This window comes from Sus scrofa, chromosome 12 (genome assembly GCF_000003025.6).
Source record: "Sus scrofa isolate TJ Tabasco breed Duroc chromosome 12, Sscrofa11.1, whole genome shotgun sequence".
Taxonomy (NCBI): Eukaryota; Metazoa; Chordata; class Mammalia; order Artiodactyla; family Suidae; genus Sus; species Sus scrofa.
In genome coordinates this window covers 59,365,832-59,393,057 of record NC_010454.4, presented here as the reverse complement: position 1 = coordinate 59,393,057, position 27,226 = coordinate 59,365,832, and the positions used below count along the sequence as shown (strand labels likewise).

Below are 27,226 nucleotides of genomic sequence, written 5' to 3'. Positions count from 1 at the left end.
GGTGATGGGCGGGCCTCCCGCAGCAGGCCAGGTGCCTTCTCGAGAGGCAGGCCTGGGTCTCCCTGAGCGTCTGTGAGGTGCCAGCCTGAGCACCCTCTCGCCCCCTTTCTAAACACCGCGCCATCCTGCCCAGGCCAGCAGCCCCCGTGTGCTGCTGAAGGACGCCTCCATGCGATGCCCGAGTGTGAAAAGCGCACTCAAAGCTCGCCACGCGGTGATGGGCGAGGGATGAGCCGGAACCTCTAGGACCCTCATCAGGTTCAAGTTCAGACTGACGTTCGCTGCTCCTGAGAGTCAGTGCAACAGAAACGGCTGCTGGCAAGCTCTGGCCCGCCAGAAACCGAAGGGGAGAGGACCGCGTGCTCCCCGCGAGCGCAGCGCCAGGCAGGCCTGACCACCTACCTCCACCGACAGCATCAAGCTAGAGAGTCTGGATTTTCCCTCTGAAACCTGAGACACCGAAAACCTGAAACCACAAATAATCTACGGTAGCTAAGGACAGGGCAGTCAGGTTTATTTCAAAACAAAAGCTCCGGGGCGGCTCGGAAGGCGGGAGGACGTGGTTAGTGGCCAGTGTGCGTACCCGCGGGCGCCTGAAGCAAGCCGTCGCGCAGGGCGCGCGGCACCCGTGCGGCACTCTCTGCGGCGCCACGGATTAAAGATCAAAGCCTGCGCTGGGAATTTACAGCACGGCCGAACCGCGAGTCTCCTCGTGACCCTGATGTGTCCGTGTACAGGTTTTATGCCAGGGTCTGTGTTAAAAATCTAAACATTTCCACGAGATTTTAAACATCACCAAGAATCTGGTTGAGAGGAAACAAAACGATGAAAGCACGATGCCCGTGACGGCCGCCCCGTGAGCGTGGGCTGGGCGAGGTGCTTTCAAGAGGCAGGGTTCAGAGGAGGGACGAGAGGCTAAAAAGCACCCCTGACGTCGAGGCGCTGACTGGAACGCAAGTCCACCAGAGGCTGGCGCGAGGGCAGCACTGCAAAAAGGCCGTCTATTTACAGGAGCGTGATCTGAGGGCAGGCTGGTTGTCTTTACACCCCGAGGTGAGGCAGGACGGCCCCGGAGCGGCCTGGCTCCAGGCAGCTTCTCCCCGCCCTCGTGTGACACCAGGCCGCTCTCGGCCCCGTCTCCGTCCTCCGTGGTCCAGGCTCTCCGGGAAAGTCTGCACCCAAGTCCTGGGGGGGCGGGCTCTGACCTGACGCAGAAAGGAAACCAGCAGGAGTCCCCGCGCGCAGGGTCAGTCGTCGCTGTCGGACAGCGTCTCGTACTGCGCGGAGAGCAGCGGTGCGGGCTCGCGCTCCCAGATCCTGCTCTGCTGGTGCGGGGCGGCCGGGGCGGCGGCAGTGGCGGCGGGAGCGCAGGCGACGGGCGTGGGGGGCGTGCTGCTGAGCATCCGCAGCGTCAGGGGGTTGTAGGGGAACTGGGTGGAGCCTGGCGGGAGAAAGTCGGGTAAGTCTCACCTGCCACCAGGGGCGTGCTGGGCGGCCTGGGGCCAGGGTTCACGCCGCCAACTGGTGCAAACCCGAGTCTAACGACAGGATTCTCTAAAAGCCTAACGCGAGAGCCCCTGCTAACACCAAGAACCTCCTGACTCAAAACCAAACACAGGCTCCAGCGGGCCAGGGACAGGCCACACGCCTCCCGGACCCCACTGGCCTGCGGCCCCATTCTAGGCCGTCTCATGGTCCCTGGGGAGCCTCCTACAGCCCGAGAACCTCCAGCACAGACAGGCGTTCCCACTGTGGCACGACGGGACTGGCACCGTCTGTGCAGCCGCAGGACGCAGGTTCAGTCCCTGGCCCGGAAACAAAAACAGCATGATGGCTGCCCCGAGGAAGTAACGACGAGCAGCCTACTGATGACTCACCTCCTGAGAGAGGCGTGACATCTGGTCTGGGGCTGAAGCGCCCACAGCAGCACAGCCCCCCGCGGCTGGTAGGAGAGCGGTACAGAAGCGAAAGCCTTAAACCGACCCGTTTATGTGGACAGTGAAAAGGACACCTGGAACCCTTAAGTCCGCAGGAAATACACCAGTTTTATTACCATTTCTTAAAGTCTGTTCCTTTTCAAGACTCATGATCATGATTGAGGTTTTTTCTTTTTAGAAAAGCTTACAAATAGGTACAACATAGGGACACTTAAAAATACCCTGGAGTTTTTTCCTTATTGGTTTGTACAGACATAGTGAGCTCACAGGGATAGCAGCTTTCTTTTCTTTTTTTTTTTTCTTTTGCTTTTTAGGGCCGTACCCACGGCATATGGAAGTTCCCAGGCTAGGGGTCGAATCAGAGCTACAGCTGCCGGCCTACACCACAGCCACACCAGGTCTGAGCTGCATCTGCGACCTATACCCCAGCTCACGACAACCCCAGCTTCTTAACCCACTGAGCGAGGCCAGGGATCGAACCCACAAACCTCATGGTTCCTAGTCAGGTTCGTTTCCGCTGCACCTCAACGGGAACTCCTGTGCTCCCATTTCTGACTTGGTTTCCTAGTCCTTCCCTAAGAGCCGCCTCTGGCGGTGTCCGTCGGGAAGGCCTGGGGCAGCGCTTCCCAGAGACCCAGAGACGTGCTCCCCTCCTCAAGGTAACCTAACCTGCAGTCTTACAGCTTTTAAGGCTGTAGGCGCTTTCAACTGCTGCTCAGGACGGTAAGAGAAAAGCGTTTTCTCAGCAGGCTCCAAGTCTAGAGGCGGCGTGGAGCCCGGGGCCAGCGCCTCCCTCACCTGTCGAGGAGGGCCTGTCCTCCCAGGCCCAGCCCGGCGTCTGCCTGTGGTAGTCCCCCTCTGAGTGCACGGAGGACACGGAGGAGGGCCGTTCCGTGCCCAGGTAGCCTTGCCCGGGGATCGGGGACTTGGACTTCCTGCTGCTGGACTTGCTGATCAGCTTCGGTTTGCAAACGGCTCCTAGAAGTGCAAGGAGTGACGAATTATCGACACACGGTAATTACGTCCACACCTTTGAGGTCTACCTGGAAGCCCGTTTAAGGAAAACGAGTCAGACAAGGGAGAGGCCCTCGTGCCAGAAACGCAAGCGAGTGGCAAGGAGCCGACGTCTCCACTCCTGGCTTCCTCCTGGCCTCGGGGCACAGCAGCTGCGAGGGTGGGGATCCTCCCCTCGCCTCCCACGGGCTGAGGGAGAAGCCGCCGTGCGCCCGAAGCCCTCAGGGCCCTGCTGGACCTCGGCAGAGGCCGCAAGGCTCCGCGGCCCTTCCTGCGTCCCCGGGATGTCTGGCTGGTTCATGGCCTTAGCAGAAGTTCACAGCAGTGGGGAAGCCCCGACCGGGCTCTAGAACACTCTGAAAAGATGCCGGAAGAGATTAAGCCCAGGCCCCAGCAAAGGTTTCCCTCCGTCCCAGCAGAACCACTTCACTGTGCCCACCTCCTGCAGGGTACAGCGGCAAAGGGTCAAAAGCAACTCCTCTCCCTCTGTCTGGAGAGAGGAGAAAGGCAAAGTCCTTGCTAAGGAAGAGGATGTAACAGAAAACAGAAGAAAAACCGCAAGATGCGTGAAGCAGGTTCAGAAAGGAAGCTGAGAAACGGGTAGCCAAAAAGGAGGAGGTGGGAGGCTTCGGAACCAGCGTTCAGCAAGGCTCAGACTAGACGAGGGAATCGGCAACGCAGGGGACAACCCGAGAGCCTCGAAGTAAAAGCAGCACAAACAGGTCAAGGCGACCGGGACCAGCGGGAGCCAACGGGCACAGAGGGCGGGCCAGCCGGTGCGGCGCTGACGTGACCCTGAAACCACCCCACAGGGGACATCGACCTGGAGATGCAGACGCCCTCCCGAGAGCAGGAGGCTGACTCGGGATGAGGAGCAAACACTGAGGTGCTGACGGCTTGTTCACTGAAACCGAGGGAGAGGGAGTCCTGAGGCGGGTAAACTGCCGCCACCAGAAGGGGGCACATCTGGTCTTCCTTCGAAGACAAGAGCGAATGCCAGCTTGAACTTGTGGCCTCCAAGCCGTCCAACACGAATGCAGCAAGAGGACAGCACGGAGGACGGCAGATCCGGGGAGACGGCAGCCTTTGTGAGTGACGGAAGCGGGGACACGGCTCCAGAGGTCACCCCAGCGGCCGACTGTCCCTGTCTGAGCCACCAGTTCCGCAGCCTCTCACACCAACACAAGTCGGAGGTGAGAGCAGAAGTGGGAAGGCAGCAGCTCCCCTCTCGGAGCAGGAGGTGCGTCCGCACAGCTGCCGACCTCCAGGTAGCCCTGAGGGGGCAAGGATCTCCGACGGCCGAGAGAAAGGCTCTAGAGACCCAGGCGCGGGCACGGCTCCGCGTGCTCCCGACGGGATGGACACGCGCCCTTTACACCGACCGCCACGCGGCTTTCTGGGTGATGGGAGCTGAGGTGAAGGCTCGTTCCCTTCCTCCTCTGGCTTAAGACTCTCCCGCTGAGGCTGTCATGTGTATTGCAACAGTAAGTCTCTCTCATTCGAAAGCAGGATTTGGAAGGACGGTGTTTTCATCAGTCACCAGGTGCGCACACAGATAAGGACCAGGCCACAGACCAAAAGCCTCGTGGGTTGGAAGGTGTCGTTTTGGTAAAAAGGACAGTTGGCAGAGGTTTTCGTCCTTCCCACTTCGGGTCCCTGCCCTGTCTGAGCAGGTAACGGAAGACCCTCCCAGGTGGCCCAGCGCAGCGGCCTCTAGAGCCCGGGCCCGGAGGGCTCTCCCCCGGGAAGGGAGGGCAGCCCCGCGGGGACACTACCTGCGTGCGGCGGGGGGTCCCCCTCCTCTCTCCGGGCCTCGCCGCTGCTCACGACCGAGGTGCCGGCCCCGCCGGGCACCACCGCCCCCGGCTGGGGCAGGACGCCGCCGTGCTCCTCCACCTTGTCGTCGAAGCTGCCCATGAGCGCCTTGCGGATGATGTCCTCCAGGCCCAGGTTGCTGGCCGGGTCGGCGAAGGTGTGGCCCCTGGAGCTCACCGCACCTGCAGGAGACGCGGGTCAGCCCCGGCCCCGGCCCCCCGCGTCCCAGAGCCGCTCAGAGGCAGGCCGCCGCCGCCTCCCCCACGCCGCTCCGCCTCCCCTCGCTCCTCTCTGTTCTCAGCAAGCGTCTGCTCGTCTCGGGTCCCCTCCTGCTGCTGCTGCTGCTGCTGCTGCGGACCACCCTCCCCGACTGGGGGACAGCGGAGCGGAGCGGCCCCCTGGGTGCGGTGGGACGCAGCCGTCCCGTTTCCGGCCGGCAAACAAGGTCTTCTGAGTCGTACCTGAGGTGGTGACAGCTGGCAGGTTAAATATCTCCGTTCCTGGCTGAGCAGCTGCTGGATGGAAACAAGCATTCCAGTTACTGGGGCGGATCACAAACATCACGGAGAGAGCCCCCCCAAGACCCCCGGTAAAATCAACCTTCCTATTTTCCATGCTCTTCATTTTCACCCATCTAGTGAAGATGAAGCGAGAGAAATACTTTTTTTAAAAGGAGATCAGGAAATGAATCGGGTGCGGTAGGAACATCAGAAGAGTGGCGCTGGACCCACGCGGGAGAAGCTGCCAGAGGAGGGACCCAGGGCTCCTGCAAACGTCCAGGCTGGAGATGCGACCGAGGGGAAGGACGCCACTGGGGACAGCACGAAAATGCCCCTGCCGAGCGTCCCAGGGTGAGACAGGTCCCGCCTGTGCCCCGCTCCGTTTAATGACAACAGCGAGGACAAGCTGGATGCTTCTCACAAAGCACAGGGTGGGTTTTCGTCCTGTCTTCCGACGGGATGCTGAGAACTTGAGAGCGAGAATGCAGGAAGGGCGCGGGTGGCTACGGAATCGGCCCGGAGGACGGGCAGCCCAGGCCCCAAAACGAACGTTCTCGATCCGGAGAACGTCACAGCAGCCACACGGGTGGCGGGCTGCCGGCTCTCAGGTCGGCAAAGGTGATCCTGACGCGCACCGGGGCGAGGCCAGGCTCGCGCTTCTCCCCGGAGCCCGGAGACCAGGACGCCACTACCTCACAGGCAGTCACTGAGTGGTCATCTGGACGAGTCAAAGCGCAGTCACCTTGTTGATGCCGAGTGGCCGATGAGGGCCACTTCCCACCCCTGGCTCAGGCATCGGCAACGCGGAGAGACCGCCTGCAAAGCCCGGTCCTCGACTCCTGCGGGCCTGGCACCCGGTGTAGACAGCGGACCCGGCCATCACTCGAGGAGGGGGAGCAGAGCTCTGGGTGCAGCCACGAGACACTCCGGGCGCAGAGAGGCCCACAGAGGTCTGTGCGTGAGCTTAGCTGCAAAAGCTCAACTCCAGACGGGAGTCGGGAGGTTTCCGCACGGTGTAGACCACCAGAGTGGAGGCGGTGTGCAGGGCCAAAGGGGGAAGGGGCGAAGCCAACGCCCAGGACCAGCAGAGCAAGACCTGGATCCAGGGGGAGGTGGGGGGCGAGAGACCAAGAACAGGAGGCGGCAGGACCTGAGAGCCGGGCAGGGGCCTCCCCGAGGTCAGCGGCTGTCTGTCACATCGTCCTAAGCAGTCGAGGTGCTGGCATCGGGGCAGGGGGCAGTGGGGGGGGGGGTGCAGAGCTGAAACGAAGCTGCCCCCGGGACCCCGTGAGTCCACCTGTTCCTTTGACCTCAACCCCCCAACTGTCCCTTCTCCACAAGCAAAAGGCCCTGGTCCCCTTGAGACGTGAAAGAACGTTTATCTCCTGCTACAGTCTCGTCACGCGTGTCTGGAGAGCGGAGATCAGCTGTCGTCCCCAGGCAGCCCCCGCTCAGCACATGGTTCCCGAGCTAACGAGCAACTGAGCAATGCCTGCGACAACGGGAAACGCTCCAGGAGAGAAAACTGTAAAATCAGCTTCAGCTCATACATGGCATTTTCTTCTTGACAAGTCTTGCTGCTAAAACGGCCAAAAACTCAGGAGGAGGCGTGCAAACCACGTGATGCCGAGAGGCGCTGACTGGCTGCTCGGACACCTGCGCGTGCCCACCTGTCATCTCTCGGCTCTGAATCTGAAGGTCCCCACCTATGTGCTGAGGACGCCGAGCCCCGCGTGAAGCCACTCAAGACTGGAAATGGAAAGACACCCTGACGGTGTTTTTTAAAGAAGGAGAAAGGCTGTAAGCTTGACAGCAGCTCCGCACAACACCCTCAAGTTCTCTTTGAATTTATTGCCTTGAAAAGGCCAATCTCGTCACTGAGAGCCAGGATGAGTGACACTGGCTCTCTTTTCTTTCTGTTTGACCTTCATCAGTCACAAGCTGTCACAGGTGCACCTGGCAGCGTAGGCTGGCAGCCCAGTTTCCCTTCTTCTGAGCGTCGGGACAGCTGCAGAAACAGGGCCCCCACCTGGGCCTCTGGATCTCTGGGTAACAGCGAGGGGGAGGCGGGCTCCAGTGAGCTCAGGCCTGTCGCCCTAAGGGAAGGCTGGACGCTGCAGGCTGGACCCTGGTGGGCACTGCCAACAGCGGGCGAGGTGCCAAGGGCAGAGTGCCTACCAGCCGGCCTCAAGCCTCAGTTTCCCTGCCACTGAGGGACAGCTAACCGCGACATGGCCGTGTGGGCCTTAGGATGCTGCCTGGGGCACAGGTAGAGCTGCAGAGCTGCAGCGGCTGCACATGCAGGGAGGGCAGGAAGGGCGCCTCGGCTGTGCGGGGTGAGTCAGGAGGCACGGTCAGTGCGGGGACGTGGTGTCCGCGTTGACACTCAGTGCACCCGGCCTCGGAGCACACAGGCCCCCGGCGAGATGCAGCTGGGACGGGCCCTGCCACGCTGCTTGGAACTACGGGAAAGGCTAAGCCAGCGAGGGACACACATGGATGGTGGAGACACCAGGCCTCGGAGAGACTGAGGGACCTGGGGACATCTGCAGAGGCCTCCAGACAGCTGAGAGCCCACGTGGTGACGCAAGGCCAGCGGATCAAACCAGGGAGGGCTACGCCCGACCCCAGAGGAAGCAAGTCTGGGAACACAGACAGCTTCGCACAGGAGCGCGTGCTGGCTCCGAGCCGGAAATCCCGGGCTGAGAAGGGTCACGTGAGCCTGGACGGGGCCTAGAGGAGCCTTCAAACGCAAGGGCTCCACACGAGGCCACCCTGGAGACACCGCTACTAACGCCGGTTTTATTGGGGGTTCACGAAAGAAATCCCACTTACCCATATCAGAGTCACCTCCACCAGAGGAGTTCAACTTACGAAAAATCTCCTGCTTCTTTGATTTAACCATGGGGGACGTGTTTTCCAGCTTGGTGAAGAACGAAGGCAAGTAGCTTATGCTCCCTGGCGAGCGGGAGTCGCTCCTGTTGGGAACAGCTCTGGGTCACTGTCACGTGGGACTGCCCCGCCCCGCCCCGCCCACCTCTGCTAACAGCCCCTGGAGCAGCGAGGGACCACAGCCCATCTGGGCCCACGGGAACTGCAGCGCCAGAGGTGGCACCAAAGGAGGAGGCCTGGGATGGAAGTCACCCAGAACCGGGGTTCGGGACAGGGCCGGAGGAGCAGCGGCTCCCGGTGGGGCTCAACGGTACCGAACCCGACGAGTATCTATGGGGCCTTGGGTTCCAACCCTGGCCTCACTCAGGGGGTTAAGGATCTGGCGTTGCTGCGAGCTGTGGTGGAGGTCACAGATACAGCTCGGATCCCAAGTTGCTGTGGCTGCAGTGTAGACGGGCTGCAGTGTAGACGGGCAGCTAGCTCCAATTGGACCCCCAACCTGGGAACCTCCATATGCCGTGGGTATGGCCCTGAACAAAGAAAGAAACAAAAGAATGAAAACAAATGGGAGTCGCCAGGCAGCACTTATCCTGACACTGTCTGCACAGCACACACGGAGCGACGTGTGGTTGCTGTAGAAACCGGGAACCCATGTGCGAGCAGAACTTCTCTCAAGTACAGGAAGACGGGAGCTCAGCACACTTGCCCGTAAAGAGCAGGCCGGCACACCGAAGCCGTCCACAGTCCGACCGGAACAGAACGGCTGCCGTGGAGAAATAAAACTGCCTTCTCCTTGGAATCTTTTCGAGCCTGTGACCAGATGAACCCAGGTTCATGGGAAGGGTGTCCGACTTCACTGTCAGCTCCTTGTACTAACACACCAAGGAACACAAGGTTCCCCCGACAGCTCGAGGCCACCCCGCCTCCGCCCAGAGCTGGAGACAGCCACAGAGGACAGGCGGGAAGGGGCTGCCACCCTAGACGGGCCCATCACCCCCACGGGAGGACACCCACCGTGTCCAAGTCAGAGAGAAGGTGACAGAAAAGCGCCTAAGACGGGGTGGTCCCTGACCCCCAAAACTGTAAGCTTAGGGGGAACATGCAAACGCATGACGGAATGTAACGCTGCTCCCTTTCCAAACCCGGCGTTCTTCCCACTTCTCTGAAAGGCACCACCGTCCATTTGGTTGCCTGTGAGTCACACACACAGTGAGTAGTGACTTCCACCGCCCTGTAAACACGCACGAACCCCCTGGCTGAGACCCTGGTCTAACGCGGGACTCCCCCTGCCTGCATCGGATCACCAGCAAACCCCGGACGCCCCCCCAGAGCATCGGGGCGGGTGCTGCACAGCGAGAGAACTGCACGGGGACAGACAGCGCGTCTGGCGCAGAGGGCGAAGCGGGGTGGGGGTGGGGGGGTGGCAGGAGGCAGGGGGGACGGGGGCCTGGTCGCAGAGGCGCTCACTGCCACGCTCACAACCAAGGTCCCCACTCGACCAGGCGTCTCAGACGCATCCCTGGTGTGGACCGGACGGGGGCTACATCAAGGCGTCTAAACCCGATGGGAATAAAAACCGAGTAATTCACAGGGCTGGGCCAGGGTTAGACATGGCTGAGGCGGCCCAGCCCGAGTGCCCACCGTACCCACCCATCCCAGGGTGCGGGCAGCACTCAGACGGGGGTTCCAGGACCACCCAGACAGAAGGAGCGAGAAGGACCTCACTTCGAGAAAAGCAAGGACCGATTCTGTTCCGTACCCTATTGAAAGCGTGCACTGGGAAAACAGACGCGACATCCTCCTGCCACGGGGACCCAAGCGAGGACAAGGCCAAGCCCTCGCGCCCGCGGCTCACCCACCTCTGCTCCGGGGGCTCGGGGCCTCGCGGGGCCAGCAGCAGCACGCCGTCCTGCTTCTCGTGCGCCGCCGGCACCTGTGGCGGGGACACGGGCTCGTAGGGCTCCGAAGAGATGTGGCTCCTCTCCGGGGACTTCCCAGGCCTGAGGCTGGAAGGTGAAACACGAGACGTTTCTCGGGGCTCACCCGCAGCTCTCCCTGAGCCCAGGCTGCTGCACCTGGTGCCTCATCCATGCTGGGGAACCCAAGTCCAAAGCACACAGCAAAAGCAGCCTCGGGTGCCCACCAGGTGCCTGGTCATCTCCAAGTCTGTCCCCGCTGCTTCACACCGAGGCTGCCAAGGGGAGGCACGGTGCAGACGGTGTGGGGCCAGGCGGCGCCCAGAACCCTCAGCCCTGGGCTCCCTGCCCCCAGCTGGCACCCAGGTGAGCCAGGACCTACTAGCTGTTGCCATTTGGTTCAAAGGTAAAGGCCCTGACAGCAAACGGAAACCCGAGGAGGGTGACGGGCGAGTGCGGAGCCCTCAGGGCTGGGCAGCTGCTGCACCTGGATGCTCCCCCGCCACGGCGCCAGGGCGGACGTGCGAACACACTGGGCCGGCCCTCGGCAGTTTCTGGCTTGGTGGTTAGACCCTTAGTTAAAGCCACCCGTGACCTCGAACGTCTGCCTTTACGGCGATCACGGGTAACGACGCGTGTTCGGTTCCCTTCCACGGAAGCTGCTTTTAACCTTGAACTCTGCGTAGCCCACGTGGCTGTTTCTGCAGGATTTACAAGTACGTTCTGTTCTAGAACTCTACAACAGTTCCTGTGTTTTACTCACAAACAAACATCTCTTTGGCTCAAGGATTCAAAACGGTGTTACTAACACTATGGATTGATTGTGACCCTTTTAAACGATACGACAAGGTCATCTGATGAAAACCAGTGAATCATTCGGCTGGACGGGGAGTGGAGGTGGCGGGCACAGACGCCCAAGGGGTTCTTCTCGGGAGCGGCCTCGGCTGGTCGGAGTCCTCCTCGCAGCGTTTTGTAGCAAGTGGGCCCCGAACGACGCTGCCCCACAGCTTTCTGCTCTTTGGTCACTGAAGTTCTTTTGGTTTTGTTTTTTGTTGAAAGAGAGTTTGTTTTCATCTTATCCTTAAGCCCATCCCACCTCTGGACACAGTTAGGGCGTCTGAGACGTGCTTCGCAGCAGCAGAGCCTGATGCGAGCAGGTGGAAAGAGAGGGAGCCGAGAGGCCGGGCCGGGGCCCCCGAGCAGGGCGGTGGGCGCACAGAGGCGCCTCGGCTGTTGCCTCAGCGCTCCTGCCTTCAGAGGCCCACAGTAAAGGTGCTCTTTGCCCCGAATGGCCCCTGTCCGCCTCTAAATTCGCGACTCTTACGCCTTTATGTTGCGAACTGGGGGGGACAGGCCCGAGAACTGCCTCTGCTGCTAACGGCCCTCTTGCTGCCAGAGCTGTGGCCCCGCTGCTCTGGCTCGCCCACCCGGACACCTGCAGAACCTCTGGCCTGCTGACCCCCAGCCTCGTCCTTGGAGGAACTTCACGGCTGACCGCGCCGTGCCGCATCCGTTACCAGGTGCCCTGGCCGAAGAGCCCCGAACCCATTTGGTTAAGTTCTGAGTGCAGGGCCCTGGGTGAGAAGACACGCGCTTCTCTTTGCAGAAATGAGCTGCTTCTTGGGGGGCCTCTCTCGGGCTCACTTTCACTATGTCACGTCCGTCTCCCAAACATCTGAACATTCTTACGGTTCTTAAGAATCCCACTCAGTGTCCCTGTGTTACCCCCAAAGCACACGTCCTTCTGCAAACCCACCAGCAGCCGGAGTGGTCACCTTGCGGCCTCGTATCAAAGACAGACTACTGACTGCCCAGATGGGCCTTCCGAGAAAAAGAGACAGGAAAACCCTCGCACACGTTCCAGGGGATGAAGGCAAAGACACTTCAGGTGTAAGAAACGGATCCCCTGCCTTGTAGACATATTCAAATTGTTTCACTGTTGGAAAATCTGAACATGGCTCGAAACAAGGACCATACCTTCCCCTGGGTTTGTCCACAAGGTTTTCCGGAGAGACCCTTGAACCTGGTCTCTGATGGTGGACAGACGGAGGCTGGGACTCTGGGCTGTAACGGTTGGACGTCTTAGGCCTCACAGGTGTGGACACCAAAGCAGAGGGAGAGTTCTGGAATGTAGAAGTGGGGGGCTGCTGGGGGGGCTGCGCGGAAACTTGATTTCTAGCAAAATCTTGAGTGATAATTTGCTGTGAATGAGAAAAGAAGGAATTGGTTAAATCCACGGAGTACTTCCCAAAAAATGTCACATAAAAAAATCTACGCATCTTTCTTGGGATTCTGCATGCAAGGCACCTTCTGCCTGATCCAAACGGAAAACCAGGGAGACCAGGGGACGCTTACACAGATGTGATCGGCGAGCGTGATGAGCCGGTGGGTCCTGGGCACCTGCCCCGCCCCCTCGGCCTGCGGGGCCGCGGGCGGCGGCGACTCCTGCTGGGGCCGGTAGTGGTGCAGCGGTCCCTCATACTGGCGGGTGGCTTCGTCTAGCAGGGGACAGACAGACGGCTTACTCCGGGGAGCCGCCTCGCTCATCAGCAAAGAGTAAGCACGAGGCAGAGAGGTACACGGGAGGGAATGCCTATCTGATTTCTGCAGAAACTACTGTTTGCTCACTGACAGAAATCACAAGACTAGCAGAGAATAAGACGGAAGGCATGAGTGGGCAAACGGAGTCGCTCTCAGCTATTTTCTGCATCATTACAACACAAACAAAAACCTCATCGATAACGGCTTAAAGACAGGTTGCCCTCAGTGCGCTTTTGCGCTTCTGGACTCACACGAGATCACTCTAAAGAAAACTAACAAGCCATTTCCTCAGTGCCCTGGACAGAGCGTGGGAAGCAGGTGGAAAACGCGGGAGGCCTACTTTCTGCCGGGCTCGCCTTGACGACCTCGGGCTGGTAGGCCTGCAGTCTCTCCGGGGGCGGCGCGGGGGAACTGGCAGGGCTTATCACCTCAATGGCATCACTCGGTGCTTCATACCGGTGAGAAGATACTTAAAAAAAAGAGAAGAAGCTCATTTTAAAACTAATCCTATGAAGTCTTAGAAGTCCAAGCTCTTCAGACCTGCTTTCATATTTTCGTTTTTTTTCTCAGAAACGCTCAACGGCACCTAAGGTTAAGGATTAAGACAAAACGCAAGAGCTCCACGGATGGTGTCAAAGGTCAGGAAGTGCTTCCCGGGGCTCCTGCTCTTGGGAGGTCTGGGGTTTCCCGAGATTCTGGGGGCTCTAAGACCTCTGGGTGAGGCAGAACACAAGCAGACGGGTGCCCTCCTCCTGGGAGCTGGAGGGACGGTCACCAGGAAACGCATCAAAAGAGATCAAACAAGCGAGCGTGGATCGCAGCGGTCCGCTGTCTGCAGGAACTTCCGCTCTTCTTTACCATGACGGTTTTAAAGCCGCAAAGTAACATCGCGTGATTTTCTCAAATCACTGAGTGCTGCTGATAAAAATACCTCCAGGTTTTTAGCACCAGGGCACACGGTGGCGTTAAAGGGAAACGGCAGGGAGTGTCCGAAGGGAGCAAGTTCCGTCAGAGCTCCTCTAAGATGCGGCCCAAGGACACTGAAGGTCTAGGCAGCAGGGTCCAGGCAGATGTGAGCGCCCGCTCAGGGACCTGACTTGAGAGTGCTGCCTGCATCTTCACTGCCCTGCAGAGTCAGGAAACCGTCAGCCCACAGTGTGTCTGACCCGGGCCGGGTCAGCAAGTGCGACCGGTCGAGGCATCCTGGACACAGGGCAGAAGGCGCGCTGAGCTCTGCTGCCCGACCACCACCTGGGCCTCCAGCCCCTTCCTCCTGCCCGTCCAGGCCACAGAAGCGCCCTGACCTGGGGCCCAGAACACAGAGACCGCAAACCTGGGAAGTGGGCTGGGAACTAAAAGAAAGCTCTACACGCAAAGGACTTTATCCCAGTCCGTGAGTGGCGCTCATCACTGTGAAAGTACCAACGCCCTAACTCTGCCCCACGCCCAACACCCAGTCAGCGCAGGGTCTGGTGCCCAACTGAGAGCAAAGCCTGAGGAGGGAAGTGGAAGCCAAACCGGGCAAGTGGGAAGAGCCTGGGCCTCGCGCAAGGCAGCAGGGATAAGAGAGAACCCGCACATGGGCGCACCAACGCCCAGGACGAAGCCAGAATCTCTGCTCTCCGGCTTCTGCGGTGCAAACTGAAGGGACGTGTTGTTGGGGACTGGGGGGCAGGGGGTAAGCCCCAGGCTGGGTCACCACAGTGTGCTGTACGGGTGACATCTCTCCCAAAGGCCCATCCACGGAACTGCAGGCCCTGCTCTGCCGCCAAGTGTCTGTGTGTCTAACGCCTAGTCCAGTTTTCATACCCCCGGGCTAAGGCATGTCTTCCACCTGCACAACAGGCTACCAAGCTGCCCCCTTCTCTCCAGAACCTCAGCGATGAGGCGTTTACCCAACCAAGTTCCCATCAGGCACGAAGCACACAGAACCGCTCCCTCCCACCGGCTCTATCCCGCTCAGCCTCGCAGAAGCGCGAGGTCACCACCTAGGTCACGACGTCAAAACATCGACGGACTTCTGCGTAAACACCTGCCTGGTCCTTCAGGAGTTTGGGCTACACTTAAGATTAAAATTGAAGCAACTCTGTCTTTTCTGTCTTCCTTTCTTTTCTTTTTTACAAGTGGCTGCACCTGCCGCCTGTGGAAGTTCCCAAGCCAGGGGTCGAGCCACAGCCACTGCTGAGGCAACGCCGAGCACTTATGCTGCGAGCCACACGGGACGTCCTAAAGTGGCTTCTGGGCATTTCACTGTAACCTGTGGACACTTCCACTTACAGGGAGATGGCAGCGTGGCTGGATCGAAGGCCGACTTGCAAAAGGGGCCAATGTAAATACCCGTGGCCACCGAGGTGGTCTCACGTCTCAAAATCTGTATCTTAGAGAAAGGACAGAGGCGGCTTTGGGCTATCGGCCTGAACACTAAGCCACGTCCCAGGAAACGTCTCTTGAGAAACGAAGCCTCAGTAGCCCAGAGCTTGAGGACACATCCGTCACCTTCCAGGTGCCTGAGAGTGGCTCGTGAGCTCTGCCTCTGTGTACGTGGCAGCCTGAGCTCTGTAAGGCACGTGGTTTTCTCGCGGAAAACACCTGGACAGGCACACGCAGAAACCTGACACTTAAAGAGTCCCAAGAGCAGGAAGCGTGGATGCCCCCTGCGCCCCGGGGCCTTCCTTCGCCGCCTCGCCCCCCGTGCGGTCCTGCTGCCCCTCAGAGCCAGGCCACTCCGTACTCGGAACCGAGGGTCGGGTGATACATACAGCTACCGGAAGAGTCTGAGCTCTGGGAGCCTCGTTCCCTTCCGTCCTTGTCGGAGGCAATCTGCCGGGTGATGATCACGTCTATGAAGTTAGCTGCCGTTATGGTGGTCTTCCCTCGGGTCCTTAGCTCTTCCTCATATCTGGATTTTGGAGGAGGCCCTTTCTCTCTCCCAGCCTCAGAGTAAACTACCGCAGGATGAGGCTGGGGCTTGCCACTCGGAAGGGCTGAAGACGTGTACAGACCCTGCCCGGGTCGCTTCTCCGCCTCCAGGCTTTTCTGCTCTAGCTGCTGCTGCTCACTAACTGCTGCTGACCTGCTCCTCAAATTTTCTTCTAACCTGGCAGCTTCATGCTTACTCTCTTTCGTTTTGGACACGTCCATCTGGGGAGCAGAAGCTGCGGCGTCCACAAGAGCAGCCAGGGCGTCTGCAGCAGTGTTGTAGCGGGAGGCTGGCAGGCCCTGGCTGATGGAGGGGCCCCCGGCAGGCAGCGGCCTGGAAATGAGACCAAAGCAGAGTCTGTGAAGGGGAGCCTCCTGGCGGCGATGGGGAGACGGACGAGAGCGGGGCGCGAGACCACGCGGCTGCCCGTCAGCCCCCGCCCTCGCCCAGCGCGCGCGAGACGGGACTCGGGGTCCCGGTGAACGCAGAGACTCACATGATCCGAAGCTGAGCGCTGGGGTCCAAAGGGGTGATCACGCTGGTTCCGTTGGTTCCCTGGAAAACGCTGGGCCTCTGCTGCAGCACAGTCTCCTGGGCTCGCACGGAGGGGGATGGGGAGCGGACGTAGCCGTGACTGCTGGGCCGGCTGGGCTGCTCGGAGCCTGTGGGGCAGAGGGATGCAGAGACCAGGGCCGTGAGGAGGCGGCCAGGGAAGTGGCGTCCAGGCACCGCTAACTTCCTGATCCTCAGCAGCAAACTGGAAGACGGGAGGAACGCGACACCCCGCTCTCCGGCCTTTCTAGAGACACCCTCTGGGAGTTTTTCAATAAAGATGCCATAAAACCACACGAGTAACGTGACCCCAAGTCCCCAGCTATCTTTCCCTGTCGTTGCCACCTCTGGCAAGTTTCCACCTTGACTCCAAAGGGGCGTGAGGACAACACGAGCCACGAAGCACCGACACACACCGGCTCCGCTCACCTCGCAGACCTTTCCCCGCACTCTGCGCGTCTGCCACTTTCAAAACAAGCATCGTAGTGACACTCACGCATGGGAGCTGCCCAGGGCCTGCTGCCGCTCCCTTGCCCACAGCCTTGGCCTTGGCCCCGGCTCCTCAGCCCCCCAGCGCCCCTGCCCCTCAGCTGAGCCCCGCTTGACAGCAGCTTTTCCATGGGAAGCCAGGATCAGAACCCGTCAAACGCCTCCACGCAAGGCCTCAGGCTCCCGGGGTCCTGCTGCCTCCTCTCGCCCCCACTCTGATGTTCTGAGCGGACGGACGGGCCCCGGTGTTCTGAGCAGGTGGCGCCCAGCACAGCCGCTTCGGCGGTGCCCTCCCCTCTGACCGTGTGGTCGCCTGAGTGTTTCTACAGCGTGTGTTCCTGGAAGTGGACTCACTACTCGAATGTTCATGTCTCCTACACAAGTAACCCCCTGCACGGCCAGGGACAACGTGGCAGAGTCAGCGCTGCTTCAGACACCTCGGAACAGAACAATCATCAACATTTTAAGTGTCTGATAGAGAAAAATGTCATTTTACGGAATTAAATCTGCACGTTATTCATTAGCAGGATCACAAGCGTTTTTAAGATACGGCTCCTACAAAAATTATGTATGATTTGTACTTGGCTTTCTTTAATTAAACCCACTTGGGCGGTTTTTATAGAATCAACATATAATCACATTGTGTCACCCCGTGAATCACTAAAGCACTTCTACGGTCGGAACCGTGCTAGGCTTTCAGCGACAGACCGACAACAGGTCTCAGCAACCTGGCCTTGGACCCTTGCAGCTGAGTCCCCGGGAGAGGCGATGACGGCTCTGAGCTGCGTCTCCACCCCCACCCCCCCCCAAGTCCAGCGCCCGCCTGCTGACACCACAGGAACGTGAGTCTCCAGCGGGGCTCTGGTCCCCTCCGCCTCCCCCTCGGGCAGCACCCCCAGAAACACCTCAGGATGGCCCTGCCTCTCCCCACGTGCCCCACCAACGGCGTTTGAGCCGGAGTCCCCGCTCTCGCACGCGTTCCTCTTAAGTGCCTGACCTGTGTGTCTGGCCACATGGACACAGCCAGCGCTCTGGTCTCACAGACTGAACAGCCAGCACGCGTACAACAAATGTTCGGAAGGCGGTCCCTGAGCCAGAGATGACTGTCTCCCGCCTCCACCAAGCCTGTTGCCTTAAGTGGGCACGCGCTCCGCACACCCAGTTGCTGTCGAGTCCTCCAGAAATGGCGCAACAATGTCCGTCCAGGCTGCGCCCCCCTGGCCATTCCCAGAGTTAGCCTATCTTGGGCCACCGGCTTCCTGTCCTCCAGCATCTCCCCGAAAGCCACACGCACGTCACACAGCCTTGTGCCCATGCTCTGTGCCCGCCCTTTAGGCCCCGGCTCCGCCACACGCTTGTGCGCAGGTCTGGGTGAGCTCTGCGCGTGGCACCTTCAGGCCAAGCCTCAGCCAACGGCCAGGGCCACCTCCAAACGATGCCATCGCCATCGTGGCGGCAGCTCCGGCTCTCACGGCGCCACCTCGGCGCTTAACCACCTGTCTGGGAACCCTCCTGGGGGAGACCGCCTGGCACCCACCTGGCCGCAGGTAGAGGTCCGAGGAGGCGGCGGCGGCGGCGGCGAGGCGCTCCCGCTCCTTCTCCCGCTCCCGCTCGGCGCTGGCCGCCACGGCAAGGTGGGTCGAGTGGCCTGTAAAACACGCAAGCCTGCAACTTGAGGACAGAACTTTGTCGGCCTGGCAGGTACATCACGTAAGTGACCAAAAACCTTCCAGAGGGCTCCAAATGCGAGACGTGGGAAACGGGGAGGAGTCTCGGGAGACTGGCTCCTGGCACGAGCTCCCAGAGCCCCCCGGAGTAGCCAGGGGACAGCGCGTGGGGACGACCACCCAACACCAAAGGAAGACAGCTGGCTGTCGGCGGGGAGCGCCCCACCCACGGGGGCTGGCAGCGGGTCCCCGGGGCGCAGGCTGCGCACAGCAAAAAGGTCTGAGCCACGGACCTGGTGACATGGAGGCGGAGTTGTAGGGCCTGGGCGGGAAGCTGATCTGAGTGCCAGGGATGTACGTGATTCTGTCCATGGGGGGCGTGCTCGTCCCCCCCGGATGGGGCACCAAAATCGCGGGAGGCATGTTGGTCAGGTCGATGATGCCTGTTGAAGAGAAACGCGAAACGGCCTTTCCCTTAAGTGTCATGCTAGGGGCAGAGTGCCACACGTGGGTGTTTCACTGTGTTCGTCTCTATAAGCCGAAGATGACGTGGCAGGAATACAGACACAACTAAGAGCATCCCTTCTGTGTAAGGCCTTCTTGTCCAGAGAGAGACCCGAGGGGATCGGCCCCCTCCCAGCAACCGGAACGCGTGGACAGTGAGTGGAGGCAGCTGGTCAGACCACAGCTGGGAAGCCCGTCTCTGACACCAAGCACCCCCTCCCCCATGTCCGCTGCCCGCCCTCCGGGGCCCAGGAGGGGCTCCCCCGCTCCCGCCCCCCCCAACCGCTGGGAGAGAAGCGGGGAGCCCCGGCGCCCATCCGTCCGCAGAGACACACACCCCTGGTTGCCGGGTACGGGAGGCCCAGCTGCTGCTCCCGCGGGGACAGCCCTCGGGCCACGTCCGGGCGCAGGCTCACTTGCATCTGCTGCGAGGTGATGTAGTCATTCAGGATCGTCTGCCTGGTGTTCTCCATGGCGTAGAGCTGGTACTGGCTCGGGTAGCCGGGGGTCGGTGACAGCTGCCTCTGGAACAGGTAAGCGGCAGCTGCTGGTGGAGAGAAGGGAGACAGGTGTCTGTGGTCAGTCTGTGTAGAATCCACCCACACAGAAGGAGCAGGAAAACCAGCTGGTGAGCTAATGGGCCCAGCAAGCTTCTGCGGGGGGCGGGGGGGCAGCACTAAGGGGGCCTTCCTGGGCCTGGACAGGCCGGCAACACGAAGACGCCCTTCTCGTGTCAGCACTAAAGGAAACCGGGAGGGCAGAGGGACCGGACGGGGCGGTCGCCCTCGTGGCCACGAGAGCAGTAGCTGACAACAGTCCCCACTGCTGGGCTTTGCCAAGAAACTGTTCCACTTCACCTGGTCTCCAAGAGCTGGGTTTGAAAATGAACCTACTGTTCGTTGGACTGGTCATCTAAGACAACTACATGGAAATGCACGGGAGAACACTTGGCAGCAAACAGTGACTTGACTTTCCTGGGGTGAAAATGATTAGCCTACAAGCATGTGCTGAGTGTGTCCGAGCAGAGACCAGCCTGCAGAGGCCCGAGGGTCCGTATCTGGGGCTCTCCCGGTCTCCCTCCCTCGTGACGCAGCTCTGCTGCTGCCACTGAGAGCAGCCACAGACAGAACAGAAACAAATGGGTGGGGCTGCGCCGTAACAAAACCGGATGTGCACAAACAGGCAGCAGCAGGATCTGGCCCCCAGGCTGCCGTCTGGGAAGCCTGGTTTAGAGCAGGACACGGAAGCTGGGACTGGGCGGTACGGGGACGAGCAGAACGTAAAACACACAGAGAACTTCACCAGCGCCGAATGTCAGTTACACCTCAATAAAACTGGAAGGAAAACAAAGTAGGAGATGATGCCTCTAAGCCTCCAAGCGTTTATGATCCAGTTCAAGCTCAAAGATGCTCAGCAGGGAAAGCGCTATGCAAGAAAGGACTACGAGACACACTAAATCCAAGACACATGCACTTTGGTCTGGGAACTCGCGAGAACTGCTTTACATATAAATGTTCTGCCTAGAAAAGCCGCTCTCTGAGCTCCCTCCATCCAGACCACCAGCCGGCCGCCTCTGAAACTCCGTGTTCTCATGCGGCAGACAGCATGACAGGCTGACATCACAACAGCCCGGCAGAGACTCTCGTCCCTGCAGGCAGGGCCCACGGCCTGGTGCCTGGCGGGCAGCATCACAGAGCCCCGTGCAAGCCACTCGCTCCTATGCCTGCCAGAATCACGTTCCCTCCCAGCCAGGGGTGCCTGTTCCAAGGCTCCTTCCCACTGCACTTGCTACTGTGATTATGTCACTGAGGTCGGAACAGTCTGTCAATCTCTGACAGAGGAGTGAAGGGTGGTGTCTCCAGGAACCGGGGGACTGCTTTGGAAAGACGCGATACAGACGCCGAGGGAGGGAGGGACCAGACAGTTTCAGAAGACTAGGGGAAAAGTCTAGAAAGATTCTGTAGTTAGACTGCTTTGAAGTCTCTTGAAATTCTAGCTTCATTTAAAAAACCAAACCTGGAGACGTAACATTTACACCAGACAGACAGTGGCGAGGTTCACTCAGAGCCCGAGCGAGTGCACGCCAGTGACTGTAACTGAAAATGCATAATGCACGCCTGCGTCATTTAAGAAGGGTTCTTTACGAAGCGCCCTGTGGCGCAGCAGGCTAAGGATGCCGTGCTGTCACTGCAGCAGCTGGGCTGCTGCCGTGGCGCAGGTTCAGTCCCCGGCCCAGGAACTTCCACGTGCTGCAGGCACGGTCAGAAAGTAGCAGTTCTTCAGATCAACTCACTCTTCCAATCACTGAGCCAGTTGTCATCCGGTAAGAAGCCTTTCCATACACCTAGTACTTTCAGTTCTTTAAGGGGTGCCGGTAGCATTTTGTCTCTTGATGTGGGAGCGGATTATATGTGAACAGTTGATGAAAATCCACTGAAGTGTACACTAGTAAGTTTAAAACGTCACACAGGCATATTCCCTCTTGGCCTGAACGTGCTGCTAGACATATGCTTACCAGGATCCAGAGCCCGGTGAAACGGCATGGCTGGGTCCAAGTGCGTGGGCAGGTGGCCCCGATAGGCCTCCCCCGGGGCCCCGGCCCTGTGGTGCGGCTCGAAGGGGCTGTGGCTCACGGCAGGGTCCACCCCAGGCACTGGGGACTTGGCCACAATGCTCTCCCTCTGGGTGGGGGTCAGCGTCGATTTTCTCTCATGATTGGTCGACTTGCCAGAAGCAATCGTAACTGGAAGAAAAAGGGCCGACACCGCAAATTCTTACGCAGACTTGAGGAGGGTGCCGCTCGTCTGCTCCTTGCCCGTCCAGCACAGACCGCGAGCATCTATTCGGAAGTCTCTCTCCACCAAACGTTAACGTCTAACCCTGCAGCGCTGGCTGATGTGAGGCACGGGCAGACACTTCTGGAATCTGGAGACTGGGCCCTGTCGGCTCACAGCCCCAGCCTCACTACCTCCTGTTAAGACCGAAAATGACCTTCAACGCTCTTTCAACCCCATTACACACGACCTTTTCTCCGCGTGACTTAATAGTCTCCGTTCCCCCAGGGCCGCACGTGCGCTCTGCTCTGCCTGCCTCGCCCCCGGGCTGCGCCGTGCTTCCCGGCCCTGTCCTCTCGCCAGACCTTCCCGCCAGCAGGCGGCCTCCCAGCTCTTCGTCCCTGATGCTGCTGTTCAGAGGCTGGAGGCTGGGTGACTCCATCAGTGCTCTGCCATGCCAACACTGTCAGCCGCCACCATTTCAGGAATTACGATAAAGCACACGGAACGCAACTATTTTAGCCACTTCAAAAGGCACACGTGGAGACATGAACACACACCCAGTGCTGTGCTAACACCAGCACCGTCTAAGCACTAATATTTTGGTCATTTCAACTCTGCCACGATCAGACGAGCCTGCCTGCCGAAACCAAGGCATCACGACGGCTATTACACCTCTTCACGCCCCAGCGTGCCTTTCCCCCTGCAGGCGATGCTCCTTCCAAACCAGGGCCACAGGGCCTGGCTTCCCGACTGGCCCCTCCCTCCGCCCACCGGCTCTCCACTCTGGGCTCCGGCCCGGTCCAGCCCAAGCCCCTACACATAAGCCCTCAATAAATGAGTATTGCCATTTTATTTTATTATTATTTTTTTGTCTTTCTTTCCCCCCCTTTTCTAGGGCTGCTCCTGCGGCACACGGAGGTTCCCAGGCTAGGGGTCCAACCAGAACTGCAGCCACTGGCCTACACCACAGCCACAGCCACGCGGGATCTGAGCTGCGTCTGCGACCTACACCACAGCTCACAGCAACGCCGGATCCTTAACCCACAGAGCGAGGCCAGGGATCGAACCCGCAACCTCATGGTTCCTAGGCAGATTCGTTAACCACGGCACCACGACAGGAACTCCGAGTACTACAACTTTAAATGACAAGTGGAACCATTTTCGAGAGCCTCAGATTCCTTGAGGGACCACCAGGTAAGAATCCATGCCTCTCCCCCTACTGATGTACCTGCGGCAGCGGAAACCCCAAGGAGGTGTGGCTTTGCAGCGGTATCGACAGTAACAACAACGGCTCGCACGTTTACTCAGTCCTGCCGGCAGACTAGGCACCCTTCCTTTCAAGTCCTTTAAACCCACTACCTTATTGTACCCTCACGACCACCCGGTGAGGTAAGCGAGCCTCCGCACTGCCGACCACTTCATGGAGGAGGAAACGGAGGCAGGAAACGCCAAGGCACTGTGCAAGGCAGCCCAACAAGAGAGACCCTGGATCCAGCTGCAGCAGCCTTGCTCCACGGGCGAACGTTCGGCCCCCTCAGCAGGCCTCGCTGAGGAGGCCGTGGTCCAGCCCGGCCGCCAGCAAACCTCCCGGAGTGGCTGACAGTCCATGCCCAGCACGACTCATCCGCGAGCCCTTCTGGACCAACTGAAACGTGAGGCATTTCACCTACCGTCACGCCTCCTTTTCATCTGGGGCCAGCCTGCCACAGCCCTGGCATCAAGCACAACCTACAGGGCACGTGCCCCTGGATGGGCACGCGGGGACCTGCCCGCGTGCGGGGTGCACAAGCGCAGTGAAAGCCTCAGCCCAGGACACACGCGGCACACACCGTCGGGCGCCCGGCCCAGCATGGGCGAGCCTCTGGACGCGGGGCTGGCGTAGCTCCCCGGAGTCCGCCGGGCGCTGGCCTCGTCGTAGATCCCGGGGCTCAGCTGGGCCTTGGGAGCTTCGTGAAGCGTTGACCTGAGAACCGAGGGGCCCGAGCTGACCACTGACGTGTGCCGGGAACGCACCGGCTCGCCCGCCTTCACATCCTCGTACTTGCCCCGCTCCACCGCCTTCGCGCCCTCGGGCACCACTTCCAGCGGCGGCAGCCCGCGGGGCAGCTTGCTGGGGCCCGTGATCAAGGACTTGACGTTGTGTTTGATGGCAGACTGGCCTGAGCTGCTGTCAAACTTGATGGGTGTGCCCTGCGGGGAGAGAGCACCTCGGGCGTCCGTGCCAGGCCCACCGCTGCCCCCGGCCACCCCCTTCCCACCCCTGAAACACCAGGGACAAGACACACACAGCCGCCACGCTTACTGCCCAGAGACCTGTGTCTCGACAAGGACCGGGAGCCCCCGCGGGGGCGGCTACCTGGGAGATGGAGCCCTCGACCAGGGGCCTCGCGCCCGGCACCACCTCGGGCGTCTTCCGGCTCTCCTGGGTCAGGGCGTCCTGCCGGGGGATCTCGTGCACGGAGCGCCCCATCTCTTTGATGGTGGTGATGCCGTCGTAGGGCTTCCCTTTGGAAATGGCGCCTTCAAAGGCTCTGATGGGCGGACTCTCCCTCTTAATCTGTTTGGGGTACTTGAGGCCGTCTTCGAAGCTGTCCGCTGTCGCCCTTGGCGTGCCTTCGGAAAACACTCGTGTTAAAACAGTGCCACGGAGCCATACACTTAAGAAACCAGCAAAATGGGAAATTCTGTTGCATGTAACTGACCACAAGGTAAACAGATTCATGCCTTTTGCCATCTTGCATTTTCTAATCCATTTTCTGTTCACAACAGATTCTTAAATAAACATTCACTGGTCTTTATTTTTCTTTCGGACTGTTCAAGATCTGATCCATCACTCATCCCAATCACGGAGCACTTCGGACATAATGAAGTGGCCTCTACATTCAAAGATCAGGCAGCTCTCGTCCCCAACTAAATGACACAGCTCGGAGAGCTATGATCAGGACTTAAACACCTGATATTTCCAAAGGGAACATGTCCTGAGCAAAGGTTTCACGCCCCGTAAACCAATGCCAAGGACTCCGCCGGTGCGGCAGCCGTGAGCAAGAGCGAGCGAGCAGACGGTTTACCCTGCATTATGGAGCCGGACGGCACGGTCCTTTCTTTGAGGTCAGGGTGAGGGCTCCCCCTGGGCAACGCCCGACATATCAGCCCTGTGGGAAAAGAAAGCAATTCAGGCGTCAGAGCAGGACATCAGGATGGTCCCGGAGCAGGCGCTGTGGATACGAGCTCCCTGGGGAACCAGGAGTCGTTTTAAATTTGGGGACCATTTAGGAGAACAGCATGGAAAACACAAAAGCTGAAAGGACCCCACGTGACAGCGCCCATTTCTTTCTAAACATTTTCCCGAACAGAAAATGGCCACAGAAGACACCTACGACGGGTCAAAAAGCAAAGGACGTTTTCAAAGTTAAACCTAGATTCCCAGCGCTTTTTCATTAAGGTGAGAGAACACAGAGGAATGAGAAATCACTGCTCAGCTCTGAAGTTCATCTGGGAGAAAGGGAAACCGTGATAAATGGACACCTCAAAAAAAGGCGAAACACATGCAACGAAACATGCACGTCAAAATGGAAGAGGTCTAGCAACCTCCTGAGAAGTTTCGTGTGATGCTGCCAACAATCTGAATCCGGAAAATAAGGAAAAGGGAGACTGGGACATTTTAACTACAGAGAAAACCCAGCTCTTCGATAACTTCATAGGCTTTCCAAGACTGAGGAGTCTCTATTTTGTCTGCATTATTTCATCTAGATTGAAATTAAACAGTTGAGGCAGGTTAAAATTTAAGAAGAGTGAGCTGTTATCAAAATGAAGCCATAGCTACTATCATTTAATAAACACACACGGCATGATCAGCATGAGGCTGGAGACCAGACTCCAACCTCACACAACGGCAGGTACGACCCCTTAATTCAATAAAGAGCGAGAAAGCAGCCAAGAGTGAACCTGGAATTCAAATACATGTCTCTGTCCATTACACCACTCCATCGGCCTCACAATAAACCCACTTAAAGAGGAATCTGCAAACTCGAGGAACCGTCTAACTGCTACCTATGCTATGACCGGTTACGCTGAATTGTTACCTCTCTCCACTCACATACCACTTGATTTACATGTAGAGATGAACCTAATTTAAATGCTGGTTAACATGTACATGTCATATCAATACACGAACGTGTATTGATACGACATGCGTTAATAACACACTGCTATGTTCATGCGTCGTTCACATACGGATACAAAACCTCAGGCAGGAAGGAGAGACGGCACACGGCCTCGCCCACGGGGAGCCCGTGGTACAGAAGCCGGCGTCGCCAACAGGGCTGTGCACGCGTTTTACCCTCGAGCGGTGTGGACCCAGGAGACTCCCTCACGGGCAGGCCCTGCTTTAGAGCTCCTTCCACGGACTCGTAGCTTCTTTTCAGACTGATTTCGTGAGCCGTTCTCGGACTCCTCGTCCCTTCCCGGGCATTCTTAATATCTGCAGGACAGACACGAGAACTGCTTGACGGAGCCCAGGGTCCACAGGACAGTCTACGGTGTCTTCATTTCAGAATCTTACAAAACTAATGGTAAAAACTGCTCTTAACCTACCACATACCCCCACGCAGACGGCATGTTTAATGAGACATGTACTGAGCGTCAGGCATAAACGAGGCTTGCAGACGAGGCTAACAAACTAGGTCCCTTCCCTTGGAACGTACGTCCTACAGAGGAGGGAGCACTGCGGACAAGGGGCGGCGGGAACGCTGGCGGGGAGTCCTGACCGCCCGCGGATACCCGAGGCGCGTGGGCCTCCGACAAGGGAGAGCCGCGTGCTGGGGGGACAGCTCCCCATCTACCGCTCAGGACGACGTCTAAGTGTTCAGCTCCATCGAGCCGTCAAAGACTTAGACCCGAGGAGAATTCAAAGGCAGTACTCCCTCCAGGATTAGCCAACTGTTACCTACCCCCCAATTCTTAACACGCTACAGCGGTATCCCTTTAAAATACAGGGACTCTACTAAAGACTGTTTTCCTAAGCTGAATCAGCTGGCCACAGGCGACACCTGAACAGCATGCTTTGCACTGTCCGTCACCTTTCACGACTGTCTTGGTTAACTTTCCACAGAAGCTTCATGAAACGTCCTAACATTAACCTTTTTTTATTTTTTTTGTTTTTGGGGCCATAGGTGCAGCCTATGGAGGTTCCCAGGCTAAGGGTCGAGCTGGAGCCGCAGCCGCCAGCCTACACCACAGCCAGAGCCCTGCCAGATCCGAGCCGCATCTGCGACCTACACCACAGCTCACGGCAAGGCCAGATCCCTGACCCACTGAGCAAGGCCAGGGATTGAACCCGCATCCTCAGGGATACGAGTGGGTCGGATTCGTTTCTGATGCGCGCCCCAACGGGAACTCCTACCCTTTCTTACATCACAGTGAGGAAACCTGGGCTCAGGGAAGGAAAAGGAACTTTCCCAAAGCAGGCCCGTGGGGAAGCAGGTCCTGGGCACCCGTGCCGGTGCCAGCTTCCAGACAGAGGTGCGGTACTTACTGTCGTAGGATAAGATGTGTCCGCTTTTGCCCTCGTAAATGACATGGCCTTTGGATGCAGCCTCCTCTCGGCCCTTCTCAGGACTGCTCTCTTCAACAGACAGTCTGGAAATGGATCCCTTTACCAACGCCTCCGCTGGAATGCCAGCTTGGGACAGAGCTGGGGTGCC

General features: G+C 59.0%; 1 protein-coding gene across 1 annotated transcript in view; it reads right to left on the bottom strand.

The window, feature by feature from the left end:
* The window catches only part of NCOR1 (nuclear receptor corepressor 1), a 135,697-nt gene continuing 108,964 nt past the window's right edge, over nt 494-27,226 (bottom strand). The window contains 20 exon segments of the mRNA XM_021066291.1: nt 494-1,441; nt 2,736-2,915; nt 4,727-4,948; nt 5,228-5,281; nt 8,102-8,244; nt 10,018-10,164; nt 12,052-12,275; nt 12,430-12,572; nt 12,956-13,084; nt 15,375-15,868; nt 16,032-16,197; nt 18,114-18,224; nt 18,537-18,686; nt 19,085-19,294; nt 21,263-21,490; nt 23,354-23,714; nt 23,881-24,137; nt 24,593-24,676; nt 25,864-26,004; nt 27,058-27,226. Coding sequence (XP_020921950.1) covers nt 1,248-1,441; nt 2,736-2,915; nt 4,727-4,948; nt 5,228-5,281; nt 8,102-8,244; nt 10,018-10,164; nt 12,052-12,275; nt 12,430-12,572; nt 12,956-13,084; nt 15,375-15,868; nt 16,032-16,197; nt 18,114-18,224; nt 18,537-18,686; nt 19,085-19,294; nt 21,263-21,490; nt 23,354-23,714; nt 23,881-24,137; nt 24,593-24,676; nt 25,864-26,004; nt 27,058-27,226 — 3,807 coding nt within the window. The 3' untranslated portion in view covers nt 494-1,247.